This window comes from Arvicola amphibius, chromosome 6, assembly GCF_903992535.2.
Source record: "Arvicola amphibius chromosome 6, mArvAmp1.2, whole genome shotgun sequence".
Taxonomy (NCBI): domain Eukaryota; kingdom Metazoa; phylum Chordata; class Mammalia; order Rodentia; family Cricetidae; genus Arvicola; species Arvicola amphibius.
The window spans coordinates 59548304-59560863 of record NC_052052.2 but is presented as its reverse complement, the minus strand read 5'-3'; the positions used below and the strand labels follow the sequence as shown (position 1 = coordinate 59560863).

The following is a 12560-nucleotide window of genomic DNA, read 5'->3' as shown; positions in this document are numbered from 1 at the left end:
CAGGGACCCATGGTAGAAAGAGAGAACCAACTTCTCCAAGTTGTCCTCTACCTTCACATTTGTGTAATACACACACACACACACACAAAAGAACTTTTTCTATTTAAAAAAAAAAAAAAAAAAAACAAACTAAGGGAGCCAGAGAGATGACTCAGCAGTCAAGAGCAGTTGCTCCTGCAGAGGACCTAGGTTTGGCTCACAACCATCAGTAGTAACTCTACCTCCAGGGATCTAACACCCTCTTCTGACTTCTGCAGACACTGCACATATGTGATGCAATATGTACATGCAGGTAAAACATTCACACAAAAAAATTAAAAAATATTTTAAATATTAAAATAATTTTTTAAAAAAATCAAGGGCTAGAGAAATGGCTCAGAAACTAAGAGAATGTATTGCTCTTACAGAGGCCTGGGTTCAGCTCACAGCACCCACATGGTGGTTCACATCATCTAACTCCAGTTCTAAGGGGTCCAACATCCTCTTCTGGCCTTCTCTGGCACCAAGCATACACATGATGCACATACATACATGTAAACAAATACAAAAAGAATTAAACTAAAAAGAACCTTTCAAAGTCAATGAATTGATACATCTTTAGTCACTTTGAAAATATTTCTAAAGCAAAGTTAACAAAAATTGCACTCAATAGTATTACACAATCTTAGTTTTTATATTTAAAAAAAGCCAAGAAACACAAAGTATTCAAATGACTATAATCATTGAAGACATTTACCTAACATTTTATGCAATGGTTTTATCCATTAACTACCGAACATGTACGTTTATACATTGACTAATATTTACAGAATGGGAAGTAAATAATAACCTCAATCTTAACTAAATAGGTTTATAAGAAATCTACTTTTGCTTTTCTAAGGAGGTTGATTTGAAGCCGGGTGGTGGTGGTGCACACCTTTAATCCCAGCACTCAGGAGGCAGAGGCAGGCAGATCTCGGTGAGCTAGAGGCCAGCCTAACCTACAAAGTGAGTTCCAGGACAGCCAGAGCTATTATACAGAGAAACCCTGTCTCCAAAAAAACAAAACAGAACAACCCCCACCCCAAAAAAGGCTAATTTTATTTTAGCCTTAATTTTTATTAAGATTATTATTATTTTTTTTTTTTTTTTTTTTTTTTTGGTTTTTCGAGACAGAGTTTTTCTGTGGCTTTGGAGCCTGTCCTGGAACTAGCTCTTGTAGACCAGGCTGGCCTCGAACTCACAGAGATCCGTCTGCCTCTGCCTCCCAAGTGCTGGGACTAAAGGCGTTCGCCACCACCGCCCGGCTAAGATTATTTTAAATTATGTGTTTTATGTGCATGTCCATGAGTGCAGTGGCTGAAGAGGTCAAAAGAAAACAACAAATTCACTTGATCTTGAGTTATAAGCAGTTGTGAGCCACCCAATATGGGTGCTGGGAACAGAACTCGGGTCCTCTGCAAGAATGAACAGTGTTATGCTCTTAACTACTGAACAATCACTCCAGACCCTAGCGTTCATTTTTATTATCTGTGACTTCCTTAACTTCAAATTACCCCATTACTCAACAAGTGTACTCCATTTCTGATTCCAATACAACTTAGAAAATACCAGAAATGAAGAATGAAGCCAGGCAGTGGTGGCACACACCTTTTATCCCAGCAGAGGCAGAGGCGGGCAGATCCCTGAGTATAAGGCCAGCCTGATCTACAGAGTTAATTTCAGGACAGCCAAGGCTACACAGAGAAATCCTGTCTTGAAAAAAATTTAAAAAAGAAAAAGAAAATAACAAAAACGTAAGTATATTTATCAATAACCTTCTTCTAACCTCTTCTGCTAGATGATCTTGTTCCTTCTGGAATGGATCGCTCTTTTTCACGGGCAGAGACCCTCTGAATACATTCTTCTGTGTATTCTTTGCAATGTCTGATAAAGGAGGGTTTTCCACATCAGAGTCTGGTACTTTCTTATAAGTCATTATGTTTTTGTCTTTGGGGGTTCTCATATTTGGATCCTGAAAAGATATAAATTATAACCTTAATGATCATGGTGATTTTGTTATCTTCACTCCAGATTCATGGGTTAAAAGTAGGGATGTTTTACTTTTTGAGACAGGGTCTTATTGAGTAGCCAGGCTAACTTGGAACTGCAGTGTAGCCCAAGATAGCCTCCCCTAGAGACACTTATGCTTCAGCCTCCAAAGCTCAGGATCTCAGGAGTGTATCATCACACTGGCAACAGACAATACTATTGTAAAGAAACAATTTCACATTCTTATTTGGCAAGAGAATAAAAAAAATACAAAAACAGGAGGGAAAAACTTTAAATGTAATTGTTATGTCACCAAAAATAATTTTATTATAAATCACAATTTTATTATATTATTATAAATTATATTCACAATTAATCAAAACTGTTTTTAAAGCCAGGCATTAGACAACTATGTAATCCCAATATGTGGGCAACTGAGGCAAGAGAATTGTCATGAGTTCAAAATTGGCCTGGGCTACACAGTTAGTTCAAGACAAGAGCCTGGGTCAATTAGCGAGGCCATGTCTTGCTGTGGAACAATCTTTGTACATTCTAAATATGTATTGCTCTCTTTGTTAATAAAAAAGCTGATTGGCCAATGGTTAGGCAAGCTTTTCGGGAGAGAGAGAATGCTTTCAGGGGAAGAAGGGTGGAATTAGATAAGTGGCAAGCCAGATGCAGAGAAAGCAGGATGTGTAGAAAATGAGGTTAACAAGCCATGAGCCACAAGGTAGAACTAACAGAGAAGGAAAGAGATATCTAGATTGACAGAACCATTATGGGGCTAGCTAGAAACCTGGCACTAGGGAAATTTCCAAGAGTCCACATTAGAGGAGAGAGGGCCTGAACTGGTCTTCCCCTATAATCAGATTAAGGACTACGTTAATTACCATCATATAACCTCCCCATCCAGCAACTGAAGAAAGCAGATGCAGAGATTCACAGCCAAGCATTTGGCTGAGCTCCCTGAGTCCAGTTGAAAATAGGGAGGAGCAAAGGGGTCAAGACCATGATGGGAAATCCCACAGAAACAGATGACCTGAGCTAGTGGGAGCTCACTGACTCCAGACTAACAGCAGGGAACCTGCATAGGACCAAACTGGGCCCTCTGAAATGAGTGACGATTGTGTGTCTTGTACAGTCGTTGGGACCACTGGCAGTGGAACCAGGATTTATCCTTATTGCTTGAACTGGCTTATTGGAGCCCATTCTCTTTGGAGGGATACCTTTCTCAGCCTAGATGTAGCAGGGAGGGCCTTGTCCCTGCCTCAAAGTGATGTGCCAGACTTTGTTGACTCCCATGGGAAGTCTCACCCTCTCTGAGTAGATGGAGTGTGGAATGGGGGGAAGGTGGTGGGAGCAGAAGGGGAGGGAGTGGGAACTGGGATTAATATGTAAAATGAGAAAAGATTTGTTTAGAAATAAAAACTAAATAGGAAAAAAAAGAAATATGGGTTACGTAGTAAGAATTAGCTAGTAGGAAGCCTGAGTTATTGGCTGAGTATTTATAATTAATAATAAGTTTCTGTATGTTTATTTGGGACCAGCTGCTGAGACACAGAGAAACTCCACCTACAGAGTCTTACAACAAATTAACAATAAAAATGAAAATTGTTTTACAAGATACCTTTTCAAGTAGTGTGATACTGTTTGTATCTGATGATGAGGCACATTGTAAGGGGGAAGGCACAGGACTGAAAGAAAAGACAGCAAGTCCAGGTTATAAGTAGGAGGCACTCCATAACTTGATGAATCTGAATATCTAACAGACTGTCTGCCTCGTATCTGTCCATGACGATTTCACTCAATTCGTCCTGGTCATCGAAAGGCAATTTATTTTAGGGAGGTCTAGTGACAATTAGAGCAGTACTTCTGCCCAATTTGTGTATCATTCTCCCAACTAACTCAAACTTTCTCTCTTTGTATCTTCTACATCAATAATATTTTTACATGGTTAACTGAGTTGGCACACAACAATTTCAATACAACTTAAAAAACAAATTCAACTAACTAGAATTTCATTATTACAAAGTCCTCAATATATTAATACAATTTCACAGTAGCAGAGACTTTAATATTCCTTTAAGCAGACATGGTATCACACACCTGTAATATCAGACAGCTCGGTGGCAAACAACCTAGCACCTGAACTTAATCCCCAGATCCCACGGCAGAGCAGAATAGACTCTCAAAAGTTATCCTCTAACTTTTGCACAGAGACACATTTGTGCTCCCACCACACACAACATAATAATAAATATTTTTCCTGCTGGGCGGTGTTGGTGCACGCCTTTAATCCCAGAACTTGGGAGGAAACAGCAGGTGGATCTCTGTGAATTCGAGGTCAGCCTGGTCTACAAGAACTAGTTCCAGGATAGGCTCCAAAGCTACAGAGAAACCCTGTCTTGAAAAACAAAACAAAACAAATAAATACTCTTTTATTCTGATCCCTTTCCTAGCCATAAAATACGATATAGTAATTAAAATATGTATGTTCATTTAGTGCAAGTCTTAATAATAAAAATAGTAATCTGTACACTATTAACCCATTTCAAGTTCTCCTTCCCATGTACAGAGATTCTTCACTATCATAAAATTTTTAATTTTGGGGCTGGAGAGATGGCTCAGAGATTGCCTGCTCTTCCTGAGTTCAATTCCCAGCAACCACATAGTGGCTCACAACCATCTGTAATGGGGTCTGGTGCCCTCTTCTGGCCTGCAGGCATACACACAGACTGAATATTGTATACATAATAAATAAATTTTTTAAAAAAATTTTAATTTTGCAAATCAAAATTTTTTAACAAAAAGACTTGATATTTCCTGTCCAAAATCAGTTTATCCTGTGAATCTTGCTCTATAACAACTGTTATATATAATGAAACTGTTTGTTTAGTGTTTTAGTGTTCTCCATTCTGCTTATGCCTTAGTGTTTTATATTCCCCTGCTCCTCTGCACAAACATTAAAATGTCATGTTACCTTTTCATGTTAATTATAAAACAATTTATTTACACTTTAACTCTGGGATATGGCTGAACGTGGATAAGGTTGGCAGAATATTTGCACGCCCCATAAAAGGGTATCATGATGGCATGTGCCTGTAATTCTAAAACTGCAGTTTAAGACAGGAGGGTCAAGGTCAGGCCAGTAATATGGCTCCCGTGGAAAAAGCAGCTGATATCTCACAATGCAAGCTTGATAAGCTGAGTTTGATCCCCAGGACCCATATAAAGGTGGAAAGAGACCCAGAAGGTCAGCTATCCTCTAAACCTCACGTGTGCCATGGTCCATGTGCACACAATGGCAAGTGCAAGAACTCATAAGTTACACACATAAATACTAAACTTTCTTTAAAAGAAAATCAGAAAAACTCTCCTTCCTAAACAGCAAGTTTGAGGCCAGCCTGGCCTATAAGTAACTCTTGTCTTAACTTCAAAAGATCTTTTAAATTCTAAAATCAAAAGAAGGGGGGAAGCACTGGCATGTGTAAGCACTTTGCTTACTTTTCAGGACAGAACACAAATTGAACAGCTTTGCTAATTAATCTGGTGGGTTTTCCTCCTAGGGTCTTCAGTTCCAGGCTCTATACTTAGAGCTCTGACAGGACTGAGTTTTTGTTTCTTTCTTTCTGGTTTTTTTTTTTTTTTTTTGAAAGTGGGGTGGTGCCCAGAGAGACAGCACAGTGGTTAAGAGCATTTGTTGCTCTTCTAGAAGACCCAAGTTCAGTTCCAAACATGTGTATAGGCAGATGGAAGAATCTGACACCCTGTTCTGACTTCCTCAGGCACCAACGTGCATATACATACTACATAAGTATGAAATAAATCTTCTAAGGAGGTGGAGTTATGACGGGTAGATTAAATCAATCTTCTAAGGAGGTGGAGTTATGACAAGCAGGTTAAAGCACCTGCTGTGCAAAACTGGAGGCCTGAGCTCAATTCCTGAACCCACCCTGGAAGAGAGACCAATCCCCAAAACTTCTCTGACCTCCACATGTGCACACCACCCCCTACATCATACACATACACAATAATAATAATAACAATAATAATAAAATAATCTGAAACTAATTAGTAATAGGTACAACATCCCCAGCAACTGGAGGAAGAGGAGCATTGAAGTTGAGGGCTAAGGAGGTAGGGTTGATCCAAAATGAGATGGGGAGAGGGTGGTGAATAAGATCAAAACACACTGTACTAAATTCTGAAAGAATTAATAAAAATATTTTAAGGATGATATATGAATATATAAAAAACATTATACAGTTAATATGTTCTAATTAAAAATATATGTAACTTTTAAAAAAGAAAGACTAGAATTTAGGGTTTTGTGGGGTTTTTTGGGTTTTGCTTGTTTTTTTAGACAGGATTTCTCTGTGTAGCCCTGGCTGTCCTGACACTCACTCTGTGGACCAGATGGCCTCAAACTCAGAGATACACCTGCTTCTACCTCCCAGTGCTGGGATAAAAGGCGTGCACCAGCACAGCCGGGGGGGGGGGGGGGGCTGGTTTTTTTTTTTTTTCTTTCCTAAAAAATAAGAAGAGAAGAAAACATAGAGATTAAGAGTTGAGAAATACTGGGTGTGGTGGCACATGCCTTTTATCCCAGGAAGCAAAAAGCAGAACTCTGAATTCAAGGGCAGTCTGATATACACAGAAAATTGCAGGCTAGCAATTTAAAAATTAAAAATATCAAAAAGTAAATAAATCAAAAAACATCATTACCACTATACATTAGAAATTTTGTAAAAATCACTATAATGAGAGTGTTTACAACAGCAAAGGAACGACCTACTACTACTGAATACTGAGTACAATGCTATCTCTATCAGCTTACTCTAATCAAAACCAGCATTAGGACTTTGGGTGCTTTGATTATCTGTGAGGATACATGTATGTGAAAGGCCTAAAAATATACTTACAAATAATACACAGTGGTACTGGGCAATAGCCCCAAACATAACAGCAGTACTAATCCTGAGGAGGACCCAAGCTCAATTCCTAGCATACACACTGGGCAGCTCCCAACCACCTGAACCTCCAGCTCCAGGGGATCTGACACTCTCCTCTGAACTCCACAGGCGCTTGCACTCATGTGCACATACCCATACACATAACTAAAATTACTAAAATCAAAACTTAAAAAAACTAGATGGGGAGTGGCAAGATGGCTCAGCAAATAAAGCCACTTGTTGCCAAGCCTGACCACCTCAGTTTGATCCCTGGAACAACTCTTAGAAGGAATAAAGCAGCTCACACAGGTTGTCACTCTAACCTCACATACGTGCAATCATTCATCCACACAGAAAAAAAATAAGTGTAAAAGACAATACAAGGGCTGGAGAGATGTTCATGTGCTTCCTGCACAAGCTGGAGTTCAGAACCACATAAAAAGTCAGACATGGCAGCCCAAACCTATAGTCCTTGAGTCAGAGAGAGAAGGACCACAAAGGCTCACTAGCCACCCAACCTAGCTAATTTGTGAAATCCAGGTTCACATTTGAGACTGTCTCAAAACATAAGGCTGGAGTAACAGACGACACCTAGTAATGCTTTGGTCTCCGCATTAGCACACATGCATAGGTGTACACACTGCACACATACATGCTTTCACAAGCATGCACTACACATGTACACATAAATACAGCTATCTGTTCAGTATATCTGTTTCCCTGTTACATAATAATTCTTAATTGCAATAAAAATATGCAGATTACATATATTTAAGAGGCATTTTTTGCTTTATGTTTTAATTAACGGTGGTGAGGTTGTGCATTTCACAGCATACATGTGGAAGTCAGTGAACAACTTGGGGGAGTCAGTTCCCTCTTTCCACTATGTGAGTCTGAAGGGTCAGGACTGAACTCATGTCCTCAAGCTTGGTAGTAAATACCTTTGTCCACTAAGGTATCTCACTGGTCACCAGCCACTGACTATAAGAGCTAAAATGGGATAACAGAAAACAGGCAATAAAGAAAATAGAATTCCTGAAGGAAGTGGTAATGAAATGAGCTTAGGTTTTTCATATTAAAGTTGGTATTAGAGTAAATCAGGTATCTTCTAATATTTTTTCTAAAGAATGTTAACTATTTATAAAATATCAAAAACTTCAGTATAAGCCCAACATAGTGGTGCAGACCTTTAATACTAACACTAAGGACACAGAGACAGGCAGATCAGCTTATATTCCAGGAGAGTCAGAACTACACAGTGAGACCCTGCCTCAAGCAAACAAGCAAAAAAAGATAAGGGGGAAAACAAAAACAAAAACAAAAAACAAACAACAACAACAAAAAAAAAAAAACGTTGGTGCTGGAGAGATGGCTCAGCAGTTAAGAGCACTGCCTGCTCTTTCAGATGTCCTAAGTTCAATTCCCAGCAATCACATGGTGGTTCACAACCATCCATAAGGAGATCTGGTGGCCTCTTTTCTGGCCTGCAGGCATACATGCAGGCAGAACACTGTATACATAAACAAAACTTCAATATATGGGCCAGAGAGATGACTCACCTACTAAGAGCACTGCTGTTCTTGCAGAGTGTTTGGTTATTAGTACCTACAATGCAGACAACTATAACTTTAGTTCCAGGGAATCTGACACCCTCTTCTGGCCAAGGGCACCAGGCATGCACTCGGTACACTTACACACTTACATGCAGGCAATGTAAACATTGTAAACATAATAAAACATAAATTAAAAAGAAACTTTTATAAAACAGATGGAAACAGCAAGCTGTGCAGGCTAAAGAAGGAAAAGATGAATCGTCAGAGGTTGGGGGCACACGCCTTTAATCCCAGCACTCAGGAGGCAGAAGCCGGCAGATCTTCGTGAGCTCAAGACTAATCTGGTCAACAAGCGAGTGCCAGGACAGCCAAAAGTTACACAGATAAAATCCCTGTCTCAAAAAAACTTCAAAAGAAAAATAGAAAAAAAAGACAGAAAACACAGACCAACTGAAAGCTAAGTCAGACTCAGCCACTGCAACAGAAAGCACTAGTCTGTTCCACACCAAACCGGATGACCTCAAATGCCCCAAAAGTTTAGATTCAATAGCTAAGAGTGATTCAAAAATAGTACACACATAAAGGAAAGGGCAAAATTCCCAAACTTATCTTCTGCAATTTCCAAACCTATACTTTCTTCAAAAATCAGACAATCCCCATAATGTAATCCAATATTCAGATAAATATAAGAGGGAAGAAATGCCCAGGCACAGCAAGTACTGAATGTCTTCTGCAAACGTGGGTCTGCAGTAAAAATACTGTCTAGTTGAGAGGAAGAAATCACACAGTATTCTACAGTACAGAAAGTTGTAAACTGGCTTAAGATGAGATTCAAATCAATAGTATGAAAATCAAAAGCTTTACCTGTTGGCTAGATCACACACACCTCCTAGGGTATCAGCTTCTCTTCCATTACCATTTTCTTGGTTATGTTCTTTATGTGTATCTACGGAAGTGTAAAAAGTATTCTTTTAGTTATATTTATGTATTCTAATATTCAAGGACCTCTAGAAATGGTAGAACATCTATACTTTCCCCTGAAACCAACGTCTGAACGCACCCTTTGTTAATGTTACACAAGTGCTCTATCATTGAATTCATGACCAATTGTTTAGAAAAGCTTCTAAATGGAGGCAAACAGAAAGATAATATAAACACAAGTAAGGAGCCAAGGGGATAGCTCAGTTGGTAAAAACAACTTTGCCACAGAAACCGACAGCTTGAGCTCAACCCCCTAGAGCCCAAGCCATAGTGTACCTATAACCTCAGGACCCCTACAGAAAACAGGAGGCAGAGGCAGAGAAACTGAGGGATTGCAGGTCAACTGGCCGTGAAGAACTGCAAAAAAGCAACAAGAGACCTTGCTCCATACTCACACCCCAAGGCATCACACAGCAAAGTTTAAAAAAAAAACTATCTAAGATAGGTAAGATAGTTGGCTCAGCAGGTAGGGCACAAGCCACCAATCCTGACACCTGAATTAGCTCCCCTAAACCCACATGAGGAGAAAACTAACTCCCACAAGTCTGATGGAACAAATTGTTAAGACAAAGTAATAAAAAAGTAACAGATTGTCTGGTAGCAAGCTTTTGTAAAACAACTGATGTAGTCAAGCATGGTTCTGTACTTCTACAAGCCCAGCACATAAAGGCAGGTGATTCAAAGTAATTCAAGAGCTTCTACTATACAGAGAGTTTGAGGCCAGCTAGGGCTACGGAAAACCTGTTTTGAAACAAAAAAAAAAAAAAAAAGGAGGAGGTGTTATATAACCATGTTTCATTTTTGAGTGAATAAATCATGTACTAACAATATTAAGCAAGGAAAAACAAAAGGTACTCAGCATATTTCAATGTGCTTGTGACATCAATCAGCCACACTTTTTTTCACCATCCTCTCATTAAAAACTATGTCACTACTAGGTGTGGGAAGTCATTCCATATTCATTAACCAATAAAAGCAACACATATAAAGAAGCTGCCTTGGTCTATGATAGGGCAGAGTAGAGCTAGGTGGGAAAACTAAACTGAATGCTGAGAGAAGACAGAGTCAGGAGACGCCATGGAGCTGCCAGAGGTAAAGACACGAGCGGCCAGCTGGAACGTTGCCAGTAGGCCACGAGCCTCAAGGTAAAATATAAAATAGAAATGGGTTAACCAAAGATGTAAAAGCTAGCTAGCAATACGTATAGCCAAGCACTGACTTAAATAATATGGTTTCTGTGTGATTATTTCAGGAGTCTAGGCGGCCTCCTACAACAACTACCATACTAACACAGCAAAAACTAAGAGAACTTTGACACAAGCATCAGTGTGGGACAGTGGTGACTGAAGCGTTGTTCTACTGCTACAGCAGCAGACCGGAAGTGTGCAAGGAGGATGCAGATATACACCAGTCCCGTTGAGAGTGGAAAGCAGTGGAAAGGCACCAAGAAGATAAGGTACAGATTGCATTTACAAGAGCATGGCTTATGGTACTGAGGAGGAGATAAACACCAGCAAGAAGGATGGAAAAATCAAATCCTCGTTACATTACAGATGTGATATTGCAGGAACCCCTCCATTTTCAACACATAACACCTAAGCCTTTCCATATTTGAACATTTAGCCAAGGTATCACTCCATAAGCCAACGCAAATGCTATATAAAGGTTCTCTCTTCGTCTTATAGTAGTATGCATAGTATACAAACTCAACCTTTCTTATTTGTTTTGTTTTGATTTCCAACACAGGTTTCTCTGTGTAGCCCTGGCTGTCCTGGAACTCACTCTGTAGACAAGGCTGACCTCAAACTCAGAGATCCCCTGCTACTGCCTCACAAGTGCTGGGATGAAAGGGGTGTGCCACCACTGCCAGGCTCCAACCCAGCCTTTTCAAAACCCTCTATACCTATTGATTATAATGGAATCACAAAACATTCCCCAAATAAGAGCAAATGCAAATATCACAAAACTAGTAGAACACCATAAAAACAAACTACACAAAACTATAAATATCACCTGTTACTGGTAGACAGAACTACAACTTACCTGTCTGGCAAACAAAAAAGTTTATAACCAAAAGGTGGTGGCTCATACTCATAATCCCAGCACTTAAAAGCTAAGTTCAGGGCTGGAGAGATGGCTCAGTGGTTAAGAGCACTGCTTGCTCTTCCAAAGGTCCTGAGTTCAATTCCCAGCAACCACATGGTGGCTCACAACCATCTGTAATGAGATCTGGTGCCTTCTTCATGTATGGCCTGCAAGCATACATGAAGAATACTGTACACACAAGAAATAAATCTTAAAAAAAAAAAAAAAAAAGCTAAATCCAGGGCTGGAGAGATGGCTCTGTGGTTATAAGAGCACTGGCTGCTCTTCCAGAGGACCCAGGTTCAATTCCCAGCACCCACATGTCTGTAACTCCAGTTCCAGAGCTTCTGACACCCTCACACTGAAAAACAGGCAAGAAAAATACCAATGCGTATAAAATAAAAATAAATTATGTTTAAGAAGAAAGCTGAGCTCAAGATTAGCTTATGCTACATAGAGTTCTATGCCGACATGGACTTCTCATGTGGAGAGACCCACTAAAGGTAAAACTGCAACCAAGTATTTCAACAAGAAGCAAACAACTTGCTGGGTGGTGGTAGTACACACATTTAATCCCACTCAGGAGGCAAAGGCAGATGAATCTGTAAATTTGAGACCAGCCTGGTCTACAGAGTAAGTTCCAGGACAGCCAGGACTATACAAAAGAAACTCTGTATGGGGGGAAAAAAAGAATAATTTGTATATGCAAATGTTAACAGAGATGAAAGACAGAATTAGATGTCCTAGCCACAAGTGGAGGTACATACTTCTAATCTCAACATCTGAGAGATTGAGGCACAAGAATCTCAACTTTGAAGCTAGCCTGGGGCACATATTAGAGACATGGCCTAAAACAAAATGAGCAGAAACAATGACAAAACAGAATCCTAATAGGATTTTGAAGGTATTTGAAAGAGGATGACCCCCAAAGGGAATGGTACTAGTAGGAGATGTGGCTTTGTTGGAGTAGGTACAGCCT

General features: G+C 39.6%; 1 protein-coding gene and 1 non-coding gene across 2 annotated transcripts in view; both read right to left on the bottom strand.

Annotated features, from left to right (window-relative positions):
• Positions 1-12560, bottom strand: part of Haus6 (HAUS augmin like complex subunit 6) — a 41028-nt gene that overhangs the window by 8879 nt on the left and 19589 nt on the right. Inside the window, exons 12-14 of the mRNA XM_038333582.1 lie at positions 9380-9461; positions 3638-3704; positions 1808-1993 (exon numbers count right to left, since the gene is read on the bottom strand). Of these exons, the coding sequence (XP_038189510.1) occupies positions 1808-1993; positions 3638-3704; positions 9380-9461 (335 nt within the window). The remainder of the gene's footprint in view (positions 1-1807; positions 1994-3637; positions 3705-9379; positions 9462-12560) is intronic.
• On the bottom strand, positions 3779-3909 carry LOC119818133. Its single transcript, XR_005286042.1, has one exon.